Here is a 17,334-nt window from a genome sequence, read left to right as displayed (position 1 = left end):
ATTGTCGAAGACGCTAACTTTGCATCTCATCGATTTTAAGTGTTACAACTGATTTTCTATGTAAAAAACCGTATTTTTAAAATTCAATAAAAAGTTTCAAACAAAAAAGGTACTCACAATTTATTTACCATCAATAGAACAGAGTACGATCTTTTCAATGCAATTCGGCGATTGAAAATCCATTTGCTCCTTTTTGAGATATGACTTTTAAAAAAAAGTGATTATTTGGGAAAAAAACAATATCTTTTTAACTATGAGAGATAGAACATTGAGCTCTTCGGAAAAAATATGCGTCATTAATAGTTCTAAAAGTGCTCGGAACAAAGTTTTTACGAGAAACGAATGGATTAAAAGTTATTGCAATAAAACTAAATTTCATGGATCACCCTAACATGATTCTTTTTTAAAAATATAAGTTAGGAACCATAAGAGATAGAATAATGGTTTCTTCGGCAAACTTGCTCCAAATAAATTCTTTTACAACTTTGTAGAACATTTTGTAAGCGTACATAAAACTGTTAAAAAGCAGATGTTTGGATCAGCTAAACCAGAGGGGCCACCCTAATTTCACAATGATGAGAAAAAAGGTCGAAAAATATGAAGAAACTTTCCCAAACGCATCATGTATCTAAAACTTATGGTTTAGGCACAAACATTTTTGTCTTCGTAAATACGGCTCTGGACCCATTGTGCAATGTTCTCATAACTTCGTCCGGGACTTCCTCCAAAAATAACTCTACAACCCCACGAACTTCAGGAATTCAGTCAATATTTCTCCAGGGATTACGTCCACAGATCACACGAGGACGTGCGTTTCTGAGGTTGTCATGTACGTTGCAGGGGGTCCCTGGTGGTTTCAGGGGTTTTCGGTGGTATTTCTGGAAGTTTCGAGGGTTTTCAAAGCGACTTTCAGACTATTGTGTGATTCTGAAGTGTCTCAGGGGCGTTACAGGGGTTTTAAGGGCCTTCAGTTTTTGAAAATACATTTTAGATCACTGCTCTCAGGTGAACTTTATGGAGATTTCAGAGGTGTTTTGTGGCGTTTCATGCTTCGGGTGGTTTCATAAAGGATTCAAGACGTTCTAGACTGACAACGCTTGCAGATACCATGATCTATAATCAAGGGAGCTCTTCGAGATTCTTAAACAAACATTGAATTCGCCATTTAAAACACATAGCTGCATGAGGCTTCATCCATGAATTTCATTCAAACAAACAAATTATGCATATAGATTCGATAACTTATACTCAAGAAAGTTTTTGGGGAACCTTAAATAACGTAAACCAATCTTATCCCTTATCTTCCAGTTATTGCAATTGTTCTGAACACAATCAAATTCCTTTGAGGTAACGTTTGTTTCCTTAGCAATACCTGTGTTCGCAACTAGCTTTGTTCAGCGCTTCTTTACTCTGTTAAAAATTAACAGAGTATAACATCGCCAAACTTCTTCGCGCAAACCTGTATATCCCCTTCATAATCGCATTGCCAACTCCTTCGCCCGCAAAGAATGATTGAAAAGCCATAAGTCAGCGTATGGAGCAGTCCATCACCGTACCGCACACCGTTGATGAAGTTGATGGGTTGGCCCAGCCAAGCCGTTGGTCGCAAACGTCGTCGGCAAACTCAAAGAAACCTCACAGTTCAATCCCAAGCCCAAAACCCATCAGTTCCCCCCGGTTCTCGTTCGCCCAGCTCACAGCTCATTCGCGTCGTATGATGGACACAGACTTTGAGCTGACTGGTGGAGGTCTCCCGGGGAGATACCGAGATGAGCCTGTGCTGGCCGAACAAGCCGAAGCAGAAGAAAAATAAATATGAAATTTGTTAACAAGCTGTCAAAATGTTATGCTCTTTGCTTAAGTTCGTTTCCTGGGCGCGAAATGATGCTGTCTCACCTTGGCTTTGCTTGCGGTCTGCCTGGATGGATGAATGTCAGGTAATGCTACTCAGGTGCGAGAAGAACTTATGATGCACATTGGTCTGAGACTGGCTAAAAGTCGCAAATTCATTCACCGATATATATTTTATTAGGCTTTCCTAAGCATTGAAAAGCAACTTCCCAAAACAAAATCAAAGCACTAACCGCTTAGAACTTGCCTACGAGTCCCTGCAATAATTTGGCATGAAAATACTCAACTTCCGATGAAATTGAGCAAAGTATCCATTGTATTTAAGAAACGAACAAAAAATATAAAAAAAAAACATAAAAAAGAAGGTATGCACAAGAAAAATGATCATATAGCAGTAAGTAACATTTTAAAGCCAAGAAAAATAATCACTAGGTGGAAACAAAACATTTCCAACAGGTTCGTTTGACATTCATACTTTTGGTCATCTTTTGTACAAACTGCGCCCACTTTGCAACACGGGATTATTACTTTCAACTGAAGGACCTCAATATCTTGACTAGCGCGAAAAGGGGGAACCGCGACAGCTAATTGGCGAAAAGCTTCACTCGTAAACAGTCCTCGTCGAAAAATTGGCTAAACATGCTCGTTTGGAGTGTCTAATTCGGAGATCCTTGAGATACCAATATTTTCTGAGCTATGCCATGTGCGTGCGTGCGTGCGTGTGCCTGTGCCATGGGATACGGGTACTTGAGGAGCACCACTTGAGCAAACGAGTTGTTGGAGCTTAGCGCTCGCTTGTTTCCGATGATGATGATGGGGGTTTAGAAAATTGACTGCGCTAGTGGAGTTTATAACTTTTGGGTGAATGAACGAAAGGTGGCATGTGTTGTCGAAGGAAATAATTACTTTCGAGAGGAGCATGTATGGAGGGGTTGGACCTTTTGAGTCAACTCGTGGTCGAATAAGGTAAACAGTATCAAGAGCTTTGAAAATGATATATTTGTTCCGCTGTGCAAATAGGTGTCATTTGGTCGAATGAAATTTGGCCGATCGCCGTTAGGCAGAGAGGGTCATTTGGATGCATATCGATTTCATCGGCATCGATCATAGGTCAGATAAGGAATCTTTTGCTCCTCTGAAGAGGGGAAGGGGGCAAAAACGATAGGCTTAACAATAAATTTGACTATCACTATGAGTAAAGACGAAAGAAGACCTATTGGTGTGAGTGATTAAATAGAATATCATGGGGCATTATATTTGAAGTTGTTGAAGAACTTTAAAACTCCTGTAACTTGCAAACGCAACACTCTGATTCTTCTGTTTGCTCTGTACGGTCACGAGGGGTAGACGTTGGAAGAGGCAAACCGAGAAGCTTTCGGAGTTTTTGGAGCTCAAAGTGCTGCCCGAGCAGAGGAGAATAGCAAATTGGAAAGAATAGCAACTGAATCACATAGCCTGTTTTTATATCATGATTAGTTATTGTTAACTTATCAAAATATATCTTTTCAATAACATGTTTTGTTGGGCAATCTTATTTTGTTATATTCAAGTTTTTGGGATATATCCACAAGATATCATTTCAATAATATATTTTGTTGTAGAACATGTTTAGTTATTATTCTGCTATAGAGGATGTACAAATATAGACTGTTTCAGAAATTATAAATACACTTTGTTTATTCAATTAAATGAACTGTTCCAATGATTTTTACCAACTTGTTTCAGAGTATAGCATATTGTACTCCATATTTTTATATTTCCTTCCAATTGTCTTGATATTTTATAGAACAGTCGAGTTCTCTAACAAATAACTTAATTTTTCAAATTTGCATTTGCACAAAAGTGTTTTTTAATGATTTCAACATTATTTATCACTAAATACCAAAAATTATCTAAATTTTTATCACATTCGCTTTCTCAACAAGTTGAGTAATGCCTTGATCAAAATTTGGGAAAAATCGATAAAGGCATTCCCAAGTAACATTTTAAGTTTTGTTCGGCTCTACAAAAGATCTTCATGACCAATTTAATAAAACTTGCAATAAAACTGATTTATACATCAAAACCTCTTGATAACCTCTTTAAGAGCATCTTCCGGCTAAGTGGACCACTCTCGGAGAGGTTTTGCAAACCGCATTAGGAGTAGCAATAATACCGTTTTAAAACCTAGTAGAAAAATTTCCCATTCTCGATTGTTGTTGTTTTTTTTTTTTCAATAAAAACTATGACAGCCCAAGATGCAGAGAAGCTTCTTCGATGGCACGCAAAGTTCAGGACGATAGATACATCATTCGTAAGTAGAAGCGGTCATTTCAAAGTAATATTTTAGTTGTTATTGTGTTGGTAGGCTTATGCGCATTCAATTTTACCGTGAATATTGAGGTTGCAGAATCATAAAATTAATGCGCTTCAAAAATAGTGAATATTATCATCTTGGAATGAAATGAATCAATTTGTTTATTTAGTAAAACTATCTCGAATCACAAGAAAACTCAGCTGAGAGAGTTTATTTATGTGATCAGGTTATGGAAATGGTGGCAAACTATCAATTCATTGCTAATTTGAGCAAAATTTACTATTTTCCGTTCACGTTAGCGAATTCTTCAATATGGCGACAAACATAATCAGCGAAAATAAAACGAAAGCAAGTTTACTTTTATGATGACCGCAATACACCTAGAAATGTCGTAGTTCTGCTTTTCCACCAACAGATGTCGTTACTAATCGAACGGACCGCCATCTGTTGAGAGTTTTAACAGTTTTATTGTGGTAATAATGATTGCCAGAAGGTTTACAAATCGGAAAGTTTTGTTACTCTTCAAATCTGTCTTTATGGATATCTTCAAGTATACTATAAAACATTTTATCAATGGTTTTCATAAAAGCAGTCATAAAACTGCGAGTTTTAATTATTGCTGTAATAAAACCCTAATAAAAATCAAACAAAACCAATCTGCAATGAAATTGTTACTTGGGTTCAAACAACATTTTTTCGGAGATCAAGTTTCTTATTTGTTAAGGTTTTCTACGGAACATAAGAACTACCACACAGTTTCTTAGCTTTCCTGAACGCATTTAATCTAAACAAACTAACTTCAGCTCATTCGATCCTTCAGATGGCAAAGCTTGTCATACCATAAAAACGAATGCAGTAATTAAGACATTCGTTTGCTTAACGTTTATTGCTACTGGTGTTGTTGAGAAATTTGAAACAAAAAATTTTGTATTGAGAAGGCCCGTAAGGGTGGTTCTTGTTCAAATATTCCAGTAAAAATTACTCTTACCAATCGAGAAATATCGATACAGCCATTGGTATTGTGTTTGGAAATTAAATATTTTATCTGTGAGATTTTTTTTCTTTTCTACTAAGGACTGTTCAATTTATAAAACGGACAACTTGCTTGTGCGATATCTTTTTTATTTTTCTATAAAATCATTATCAGTTTTTTGCATAAGTTTCTATAGCTATTCTCAAATGTAGGAAAAATATAACATTAGGCAAAATATTCTTTATTGTGTAACTAAAGCGGTTTTCGTAAAACATCAATAAAAACCCATTTCTCAAAATTCGACATAACCTTCCACATACTTAAAATGCAAATTTTCATGAAGTTTTCAATGTATTTAAATCTTATATCATTCTACTGAAGATAAAGCTCAATAGTTGGTCAGTAATAATGCACCAAGCAGTCTCCGGCTTGATATGATGAGTTGCCTTATTTTCATAGAAATTATTAAAAAATGTTCATTTAAGTCCTGTGTTGCAATAGCATGACGGATTTGGCTAAAAATTTGTCCAAAGTAGTAGAATATTGCTCTCTGAATGATACAGAAGAAAAATTTACTTATAATTGAATTTTTCATCAAAAGTTTAATCCATAAAGATGGTCATATTGAAAAAAAATCATACTTTTTGCTTTTGCACTCTAGCGAATCTTGCTATTATTTTTTTTTTCAACAAGGTTAGTCCTATGTTATTGTACACCTTATTATTATAATTATCAGATGCAAAGTTTTTATTTCCAACATCATCGTTATGCAAAATTTGCATTAGGTTGTATTGTTATTTGAAAGAACCTTCAAAGAACGAAACCTTTTTGATTACCGTGTCTGCAATAGCGCACAGTAACCAAACCAGCAATGCTATTAAGAAGCAGTTTTCTGCATTTAAAACCACATTATTTCCATTTTCGACTGGATGCATAAAAAAATTGATTATTTAATATTTTCATGCCGTTTTTTCTTTACAATTGAATTTTATTGAAAAAATCGAATCTTACTTGAGACTTTAATATCTCAACACTTAATATTCCGATTGAGTTCAAATTTTGCCAGAATGTTTATTACTCATGCTGCTGGTATTAAAAACGATATACCATATGTGAACAGTAATTTTATATATATTTTCAATTTTCAGCAATCGAAAAATTCACCTCATTTAACACTTGGCCGATTTTTTATAAAATAAAACTATTTTTATTCGATTCAAAAATTATTACTATAATGAAAGATGATGTACTGAACAACGAAGCAAGGGTGGTTAAATTTGAACTACGCGTCTTCTTTTTATAGCCTTGTAAAGTTTTTTTTTATTCTTAATCACTTAACCTAATTTACAGCTCTATTGTCCACTGGGGCACTACGTGAGCAATTTCAATTGACAGCTGCACTTACATTTTGTACAGCGCCTAGATTCTATTCTACTTTATCGAACTGGTTGCCTTTCTGCTGCTTTCACTTTTTCTACTTTATATCTAGTAGAATGATGAGCACAAGGATGATGATGGATGGCCGTTGTTCCTTTCCAGTCCGATTGGGGGTCCATTATGAGTAGCAGTTCGCCGATGTCCAGGTATCCTCGTTCTATTGAGCCATGGGAATCAGAAGAGGGTCAGTGTCAGTTGCTCTCGGGGTAAAAGCTACCGACGAAAAATTGCAAGTGCCGGGGCTGTGACCAACTACGCCACGGGCCCCGGCACAATTCCTTGTAAAGTTGTCCGTTTTATACATTGAACAGTCCTTATGCTACACTTTTTGAGCACTTTGTGCAACTTCAAATTTTAATCATCTAGTTTACAGAGCCTCATTTTTTAGCTTTTACCAGAAACATCAACAAAATTGGTATGATTTGCTTCGTTAGCATGTTTACGTATAATTGGTATTATTCGCAATAAGAGATAGAAGAAACTTTTTTGGATATTATGCTCAAATTGAAATGGCAGCTAATCGTTAGTGTATTTATAATTTCTGTAACAGTCAATATGTGATGAAGAATAACACAACAGTAACAAGTTCACAAATTTCCTCCTGTTATTAAGTTGTAATTGATCTAACAAAACATGTTATTGAATTATTCTTCTAGGAATATTTTTTTGTCATGATATTTGTTATTTTGCCGCTTATGACAGACAAGTTTATAACATAATATGCTATGCTAATAACATAAAAATTACTGATCCCATTATACAGTTATTAGGCCCAAATAACATATTTTATTATGCTGTTGATGTTTTCTTCTGCTCGGGATGCAAACTATTCTCGTCATTATTCTGCAATTTATTCGCGGCAGAGGATAATATTTCTGCGATAATCGTAAACATTTTTCATTGTAATATATATTTAAATTTTTAGATTTGAGGCAAACTATGATTAGTCCGCCACTTCAAGTAACTTCCTAATTTACAGTTTTTACGTCAAGTACCTAGATTACGTTCTGAGCGATGAAAATCCAAGTAACATTTTCTAATCAAAAAGCCTAGAAGAGGTTTTTACAACCATCATAAAACTAAAATAAAATGAATAAGGTTTTATGACGGTTCTCAAGTCCTCTACAAGACTAATTGGTCATCAATATGTGTCAGTTCTTCTTTAGGAAGGGAAGAAAAACGTGGGTTCCAATATGAAGAAACTTCAGGCTAAAATTCTAGTTAATGAACATAAAACTAAAGATCTCAGAGTCGTCTTGGAACTTAAATCAAAACTACTAGGTTTTGTAGTGGTTTTCGAAACCTTCCTAGCTCCTAATGGACTTCGAATTGTTATATGGGAGGGTAAGTATTATGAAGCACATTGCATATGACTGACAAGAAATACAAGAAGGCAGGTCCTGAGGCTATAAGAATGTTTGTAAATGCATTTTGAGAATTACTCGTAGTTTCAAAAGGGTTTCAGAGCTACGATATCTAAATAAAAATACTTCTTGAACAATATTTAAACAAACGCCATCACTCGAGACAACTTTTCACAAATCCCACGAGTTATGGCCTGTATCATATATTTTCCCTCCGTCTCCTGTACGACCGGAGCAGGTAGGTATTCAAGAACTGAGCAAATACTCGTTACAGTCGCTATACACCTTCGGTGGCGCTGGCTGACTAACCAGCTTGCCGTTTTCTCAGTGAGGTGCGAGGTGCGGTGACGAACGACGCGCAGCCAAGAAACATGGCAAATTGCAATAAATCGCTCTAGTGACAGTCAACAAGACGTAAATAATGTATTTTTGCAAATGTTGTTACTGGCTGCCCAGCAGCGCGGGGATGGATGAATGGTAACCGCAGCACCACGCTGGAAATGAGCGTGGTGCCGGTTCGTCCGCCCGTCCGTCGTCGGATACCTAGACGACAGACGACGAATGGCGATTGGAGACCGGCGACCGTTGAAGACTAGTGTGGAGCCGAGCTTCGTACCAACACCGTTCGGGCGAAGGAAGCAAACTGTTGCAGCAGCAGCACAAGAAATGATTGAGCACGCGGTGAATGTTGGTTGGTTTTTCACCTTCCTATGTGGTGGCGTGGTTCCCTTCATGGCTACTGGTAATATTCGCGCGGGGAAAATGTATGAATTTTGATGGTGGGGTTGCTCTCATTCTGCGGCATCCTAAAATGTAAGAAAGGATTCAAATGTTTCAGCTCACCATCATTTTTTTTTTAATCAGGTGATCGTATTTGTAGTCAATGATGTGCTGTAATGCACTAACGTAGACAGCAAAGTGATCCAATCCATGTGAAAAGTTGCAAAGACATTGCTTGCCTCAAGAGTGATTTCTTAACTTAACTTAACTTTAATTTTCCTTCGTACTGGATGATGAAATTTAAGATTCGTCCATTCATTTCTCTACCAAGGACCACCCCAGACTCTGCCGGTTGATTAACGTGTAATGTCGCAACACCTCACCGGGATGCACGACGTCGTCGGACGTCCAACGTGTTCAACACGGTTCAAGGTACTTCATCCGGACGACTTCGAAGAAGATGAGCTCCCTTCTTATTTTCCCTCCATCGGCGAACGATATCGCCTCTCCAAGTCATCGTCCCGCCGGTAATTGAAACACATTTATTTCGCGTACTCGAGCACAACAGGTAGGTACGCGATGAAAGATTGCCACCAATTAGAGGTCTCATTGTGTTCCGAATGACGACGACGACGACGACGGTGTAAAGAAACACTTGGACATGGTCAATTTGAGCTTTCTTGTCCGGGGAGTGGTTTGTGTTGTTCTAGCTGAGGCCCAGCCTGAGATGCATTTTATACATTACTACGGGGTGTAATGTGTCATCCATGCGACGACGACGAGGAGGTGTTAGGTACATGAACGAGGAACTCCCTTGGATGTCTTCGGTTTGCATGCTGATAGATTTATGGCGATATTTAGATGAAGCAAGAGTGCTTGTATCTACCCGGAGAGACTGTTGCATGAGCGATTTACAACTCCCAGGATTCCGCCTCCAGCTGCAATGAGTTGTTTTATTCCTGACGAGAATTTGATGCATGAATATACCCAAGTAACCACAAACATTATATCAAAACATTAATTCAATCGTATTATAGTTTAGCTAATGCAAGATAACTTTTATTCTGCATCTGTCAAGTAATGAGGCGTTTTAATCTACATTATGAAAGCATTGAAGAATTTAGGGATTTTGGCAGTTCGATATAGTTCTATAGGGCCGTTGTTTATTGCTTCATTGCATTATCATGTTAAAAGCTTACAATAATGCAAGCATTTATTACTTTATATATGCCTTAACAAAAGCTTCCATCACTGTAAACAGAAAAAAAAACACTCAGTTTGAAGAAAAAAACTGTAAAACATTTTAAGAAACAGAACCATTCAAAACAAAGAAAAACAAGCCCAAATTTTCATGGATTGCTGCGTAGCACTTAGATTATCATGCTCAGATGTTGCTGTTTGAAAATTTATATTATGTACGGTTTTTTAGGTTTCTGGTTGGGACATGAAGACAATCAAATGCTGAGGGAACAAAACTTATATGGGGTATTGGTTTCCTTATTTAACATAGTGCTCCGATTGCATAAAAGAAAGGATTAAAGCGCTGCGCTGTTTGTATTGTTTCTTATTTATTGTGTTTTTTGAGCACGTACGAAAACAAAACAGAACAGAATCAATACAGACGAATTTATATCTTTATATCTTCGTTTGTGGAATCAATCGGTTCTGTAATCGCTTGTTTTCGACTAGGATGAGTTTGGGAGAGTAAGATAATTGATAGCATGCCGACCACAGCACAACTTTTAGAGCTGTTGAAAACACAACTCAATAAGGCACGAGCTGAGTAAACGTTACTTTATGTTGCACATTGTTCCAGGTGCAAAATACATGGTCATCGTAGCACACAGCGTCAGCGCGTCCGACTTCCATCGTGGTCCAGTTTCAGCAGTCTTGGTTCAATTCCCGAATTAGAATTAAAAAAAAATCAGAGCGAGAGTATCGGAACAGGTATGGGTAGATAAAATAGATAGAAAAATGACAAAAATACTTTTTTCCTTTTGTTGACATGATGCCTTAAATATACATTCCATACGATTTCATTGCATTAGCTATATGGTACAAGCATTTTATATGCTTTAGCAATTACCACAGTAAAGCTTGCTTTAAATCAACAATAGTAGCGCCACTTTCGACTTTAAACCTACTTTAATGGTACCTAAATGACAAAACAACTTTATATCGCATGTCATATAATACACTATAAAGCGAAATTAATGCTCTATATCCAGCGTCATGGTTACTTGGGTAGTTCTGAGGAACAACAATTGTTGTTTTGTTGAGAAATTTAAGAGTTCTGGAGAGTCAAAATTGAGCCATTTGTATGGAAATTTTACTTTTTGCGCTCCGTCCGGAAAGGAATATGTCTAAATGACTTTATAGCAATGGTTATAAGTCCAATACACCCAAACCTTATTTTACGTCCACTATTGGCTTAGCGAAAAAAATTTCTACCGACAAAATAATGATCAAAATACACATTTTTATATTTTTTTACACTTTTCACAATCATGAAGATGTTTTAAAAAATATAAAACTGTTGAGTTTGCTCATTGTCTTAGCGGTAGAATTTTTTGTTGCTTAGCCAAGCATGGACGTAAAAAAAGGACGAGGTGTAGCTGGCTAAAAGTATCCAAAAACTCTCTAGAGTACAGGTTATCGGATCTACAGGCGTAATTCATCCTAAACGAAGGCCTCAGGCATTCCGAAACCCCCCAAAACCCCGTGGAACTTTTGTGAAACTCCTAAAACGCAATGAAACGCTTTGAAACTCCCCTCAAAACCTCCAAAAACTCACATGAAAACCAGTGAAACTCCAAAAAAAAACTCTAGAAACGTCTAGAAACGCCTATAAGCCCCCTTTAGCTCACTTGTGAACCTGTGGAGTCCCATAAACCCTGGAGAACCTCTTTTGAAACGCCCTGAATTGCTTCTAAAACCCCCTGCACTTTTCTGAAGCTTATCAGAGAGCATCTCAACAAACATATTTCTGGTACAAGAGTGTAACAAACCACTCTTAAGCCATTTTGGCAATCTCACACTCACTGCACACTCATGAACCGCTCCTGTGTGAGCAAATTCGCGCGTAATTTTTAATTATTTTCTCACCCGCGAGAATTTCATGCAAAATCTCGCTCTCACGAGTCAAGCGCCGAATTCTCGTTCGCTTGTAAAACGCTTGTAAACGTACAGTGTATCAAACAATTGTCCGTACAGCAATTTTTTGACCAAAAAAATTTTTCATTCAAATGTTTATAACTTTTTTATACGTCAATCAAAACCGCTGAAATTTTGACCAATCATAACCCATATATTTAAGCTCCATTGGTAATATTTTGAGCGAGATCGAAAAAGTTTTTTGAAAGTTATAGAACTTATTAGTAAAACTTATAAGATTTTTGAACACATTTTTAAAACATAAAATATGGTATTTTTTTTTAAATATCGTCAACTACATAAGCACATTTTTCATATTTTTTGTAGTGAATATAAAACCTCAAACATAGCTCAATATGAAAGCCTTAAGTTTAAGCTGTAACACAAAAAAAAAATGAAAAAGTTTCATCAAGTACATATTGAGATATAATGTTTTGAAAATATTTTAAAAAGTCTTATAAGTTTTACTAAAAGTTCTATAACTTTCAGAAAACTTATTCGAGCTTGTGAAACGTCAAACGCAATGTTTACATTGCAGAAGCTGTGTGGTTGCGCCAACAGGTTTTCCGTCACCGCTTCTAGCTGAAAGAGTGTTCTTTAAACGACTACTAAGCGCTGCTGTTTTGTGTATTTGGCAACATTACAAAATGTACTGTATAAAAGCAGCTGTTTTATTGGCTGGGACTCTTACTCGATTTGTACATCTTCCGGCAAATCTTCCGGAGTTGGATTAAAGTGCAATAAAAGCAACCGAAATAATTTCACAGCACAGAGATAGATAGCTGTAAAGTATTTGCGTGGTAGCTATATATCGCGCTCGAAGTTTGTTTTGACAATAATGTTTACATCCGACAAGCCGTGTTGGTATACCAACAGTTTCTTTTTTACAGCTTCTAGCTGTAATGATATCGCATAACGGCCCTCAAGGCGCTTCTGGCTTGTGGATTTGTCAGTATTACGAATTGTACTGTATAGTAGCAGTTGTTTTGTTAGTGGGGACTCCTATTCGATTTGTTCAAGTTTTCACATCTTCCGGAAAGACTCCCGGTAACAGAGTGCAGTAAAGGCAGCCCCAGTGACAAGTGATTGATTTTTGAAAACCGAGTTTGGTAGCTGTATGGTGCTTGTTTTGCAGTCGTGTATTAGCTTATGGCTAAGATTTGACTAGCTTCCCTCTTACTCAGCTTTGACTGCTTCAATTCGATGGTTACACAACAGAAAGCAAATGACTGAAGCTTATATCGCTGAAAATGTTATTTGGGCTGTTTCGGCTATATAGTGTTATGTTGCATAATCTATTACTTGATGGAGCTCACAGAATATAATCAGAGATTATGGACCAGCTTCGGCACATTCATCGTAATCACTGTCCTGCAATAAATGATAATATTTTTTTTTTGCTGTTTTGAGTTACACAACATTACCATTCGTAACGATTGTATCTAATTCGATTATTTAGCGTTAAACACGATTATAATAAAACCGAATCAATTATAATAAAATTAAATAAAGAATTAAGAGGTTCATGGATCCTATTTGGTTATGTAACGTTACCATCCAAAGCAAAATCACGAGTAGTTGTTTTTACCAACTAAGCTTTATAACAGTTAGGAAAGCCCAAAATATCTCAAAGGTATGGCAACGCTTTTTGTTCCTGGAACTACTTTGGTAAACACAGTTGATTATGTAACACTACTTAACCTTGTGGCAAAAGCTATTATCACAAGTGTAGACCCGAAGCTATGGTCTCCGGAGTAGTCTGGTTGATCTGGAATATTCTTCTTCTTCTTCTTCTTCTTTATGGCTCTACGTCCCCACTGGGACTTGGCCTGCCTCGCTTCGACTTAGTGTTCTTTGAGCTTTTCCACAGTTATTAATTGAAGGGCTTTCTTTGCCTGCCATTGCATGAATTTGTATATTGTGAGGCAAGTACAATGATACACTATGCCCAGGGAGTCGAGAAAATTTCCCCGACCGGAACGGGAATCGAACCTGCCGTCTCCAGATTGGCGATCCATAGTATTAACCACTAGGCTAACTGGAGACACCAAAAGTATATTGGAATTACTCATGAAATGCCAGGGGGTTTTCAGATTACAGTTTGATGTGTAATGTTACAGTTTATTATGATAATTACTACAGTTAATGTCAAGGATAAACTTCAGCACAGTTTGGACGACCCTAAATTCCCCAAAGGTTTACGGGTCCCAACAAATTATGCAATACTATTATTTATGGCGAAAATACATAAATTTTATCCTTGTAGATTTAAAGGACGCTATCATAGGACAGTGTAGAACACTCTAAATGTCCTAATGGTTAATAAGAATTTCAAGTTGTTCCAGTAACCGCAGTTGAGTATGCAACGTTACTCAATATAGCAGATATGGCTACTGTTACGAGTGTAGAAGACCTGAAGATCTAAACTCCAAGGTAGTTTGGCTGTCCTGGAATATCCCTATAGTGTATCTAAATGACGTTTTAGATTTCAAGAGCTTCACGAATCCCTGCAGATTGTGCAATGCTAATATTTATGGCAAAAATACATAAAGTAATTCTTGTAGATTTGAAGGCCTTTATTATAGGACAGTTTGAACGACCCTGAATGTCCAAATGGTTTATAATAATATCTAGTAGTCTAGTAGTAGATTGGTTTAGTAACTGCGGTTGGTTATGCAGCCGTACTCAGTATAACAGATATAGCTACTGTTACGAGTGTAGACCTGAAGTTCTGAGCTCCAAGGTAGGTGTCTTACCTGAATTATCCCTTTCGTGTCTATAAATCTCATTATAGACATCAAGAGCTTCACGAATCTCAGTAGATTATGCAATGCTATTAATAGTGGCGAAAACACATAAAATTATTATTGTAGATTTGAAAGACTTCACTATAGGGCAGAACCTAAAACATCTCAGAATGTAAATCACCTTTTGATATTCTTGACGAAGGTTAAATGAATACATATGAATGTAACGCATATCCAAGTTCAGTTTTCAGAACAACTGATATGTCAATTATTTCGTTTCTCCAAACTTCATGGTGTTCAGGATGTTCTAGGTTGTCAAGTCTCAAATACAAATTTTCCTATTTTTCTTTAATAGAGGACTAAATTTTCAACAACTTTGCCGAAGACAGTGTTCAATTTTATTAAGTATGTGAATTTATACTGCCATTTCCATGTAGGGGTCATATATGACCCCTCCGGTTCCAAAGGGTTAAACCAAATGAAACTCTCTGCACCCCTGCTGAATCCCACTGAAGTTCATCTGAGAGCCTGTGAGCCCCCTAAACTCTCTAAAACCTACGCAAAAGTTCCATTTTTGTTTGTTTTGTTTATCTGTTTATTAACACCAACAGGCTTGTGTATGCCCCAATGATGTGACTTAAATCTAAGGTACAAAAACATTTAACAATCTCGACAACTTTCCAGAACAAACTCAAAGAAGATGCGACCCGTTAACTACAAATATCGTACAAATTCACACAACAAGTATCATTTTCCTATTTACAACAAATGACTTAAAACAGTAATAAAAAACATCAATACAAAAAAAAACATTTTCCATCAAATCACATTATTTACAATACTGGAACTAATTACAAAATATCGGGTTTCCACGGGAATCTCACTTTTTTGAATTCTCGAAATCTAATGTTTCTAGGCCAAGTAGATGGCATCATCGCAACAGACTTCCATTTACGGTTTAAAACTATTTTGAAGGAGATATAGTCGAATGTACTGCAGTCAACCCATCGCGGAACTAATTTCCTAACATTAATGCATTCATTATCACGTGTGCCCAAGCAGCGACAAACCATGAGTTGAACATCTTCTTCCGAAACGCTTCCATCGATATTCGTTAGCAACAAGTCGAAGTTCTCGTTCTCACATATCGAATCAGGTAACCGACTTGCAGTTTCGGATGCATTTGTCACTTCACTCGATCCACATTCCATTGGTCGCGATGATTTCGGTGTTGAGTGTCGTATCCAGGCATCCGTGTGATTATTCTCCTGCGACGTAATCACCGACAGTATTGAATCTACTTTAGCTTTCAGCTCATCAACGTCACGTTGTAGTACGCATTTAGGCTCATTGTGCTCTGGAGTAGTTGCGGCGATCGGCTCATTCATTTTCTCATTTCGTTCTTTCCTCCATTGTACAAATTCAACTAAACATTCGTCGCACATCCAACAACTATTCTTGTGCGGCGGTGATACGGCAGCAAGCTCGGCAGTATTCAATCCAACACAAGCGGCATGGTGAACTGCGGCGCACAATGCATTACAGTATACATACGGTTGATCTTTTGTAACCACTGGAAGAAGGCACTTTTTGCACTCCATGGCGAGTTTTGATGATCAATATAATTGCAATTTTTCGTCACAACGGTAAACGCAATGAAAGATTAATATCGCAGAAACGTACAAAATATAGACGATCGTACTACACAAGTGTTATTCGAGATTTTCGAGGCCAGTTTCAACGGAAAATTAACGTAAACGATGAGCGATACAGAATCACGTCCGATTGAGTTAACAACAACACACAGTTGAGACGCAGAGCCGTAGCGTGGTTCCACAGCGCATTTGGTAAGCGCCCAGGTTGACGCGCCACAATGCTTGGCCAATGCCTATTAGCCAAATCTTCTGTTAAAAGTTGGTTCACCTTTCTAAGGTGTTATATTAGGCGCATCACATACTGACCAATATAATGATCCCAACATACCACTAAATAGGATTGTATTTTTTCAACAAAATCCAATACCTTTACAGTATGTGAGAATTATTTCGAGAGAAAATAGATGTTCATTGTTGTCATACTCGTATCCTTAAATTTTTGTATTCGTAGACCCTTTTTAAAGATTTTTTGAAAATCATAAGTATGTATTCAAATGCAAAAACAATTCTTCATTTACCTGTATCTAACATGCAAATTTTCATTTAGGTATGCATTATGATTTATGTTACCGCTGATTGTTTCCGTCTTTTCGTTGCGATCATCTCTTATGCATCCCTCATCAACACATCTCCCATGAACCGGGCTGCTAAACTCCCGCTGACCAGGTCCAGAACAGCGGAAAACAAATTAGTATTCCTTCCCCGCAGTTGCTCCTACTACTGGATGTTACCTTGTTGTGGCAAAAATCGAACATACACCTATCTGGTTCCCCGTCGCGCCAGCCAGTTGGTTGCTTCAACTCGATCAGTTGTTTTACACTTCAACCTGGGGAATGAGTGATGTTCCTGATGTGCTCGGCCGCTGGGCCCAGACTGTGGGAGTACTTCAAGTCCAACTTGCTTTCGGGGTCTGTTGGGCAACTAACCGACCAAGCAACGAGTGAGCACGATTCTGCTGATTGCGTTGATTGATTGATTAAATTTATGATTGATTAATGCCGTCGTTGTTGCTTGGCCAAACATTTAACCCCTTTTGCTGGCCTTCATCGTCGCCGTTCCTCTGTCTGATGAGAATCGGCGATTCGATTCTCCATTCGATAGATGGGAAGTAAGTGGGCCTAAAACCGAGTGTGTGCGT

At 37.3% G+C, this 17,334-nt stretch overlaps 2 protein-coding genes across 2 annotated transcripts in view; one reads left to right on the top strand and one right to left on the bottom strand.

The window, feature by feature from the left end:
• The window catches only part of LOC109420679 (tyrosine-protein kinase Dnt), a 417,410-nt gene that overhangs the window by 187,624 nt on the left and 212,452 nt on the right, over positions 1 to 17,334 (top strand). The window lies entirely within an intron of this gene.
• LOC134289032 (uncharacterized) lies at positions 15,136 to 16,346 on the bottom strand. Its single transcript, XM_062855023.1, has one exon. The coding sequence runs from the start codon at positions 16,140 to 16,142 to the stop codon at positions 15,393 to 15,395; it is 750 nt and encodes a 249-aa protein (XP_062711007.1). The 5' UTR covers positions 16,143 to 16,346; the 3' UTR covers positions 15,136 to 15,392.

Source organism: Aedes albopictus, chromosome 2 (genome assembly GCF_035046485.1).
Source record: "Aedes albopictus strain Foshan chromosome 2, AalbF5, whole genome shotgun sequence".
Classification (NCBI taxonomy): domain Eukaryota; kingdom Metazoa; phylum Arthropoda; class Insecta; order Diptera; family Culicidae; genus Aedes; species Aedes albopictus.
The sequence above is the reverse complement of the archived record's forward strand: the minus strand, read 5'-3'. Positions and strand labels throughout refer to the sequence as shown.

Bases quoted from the DNA above. Each gene is read 5' to 3' on its own strand.
- LOC134289032 (XM_062855023.1), bottom strand. From the start codon at position 16,142: ATGGAGTGCAAAAAGTGCCTTCTTCCAGTGGTTACAAAAGATCAACCG.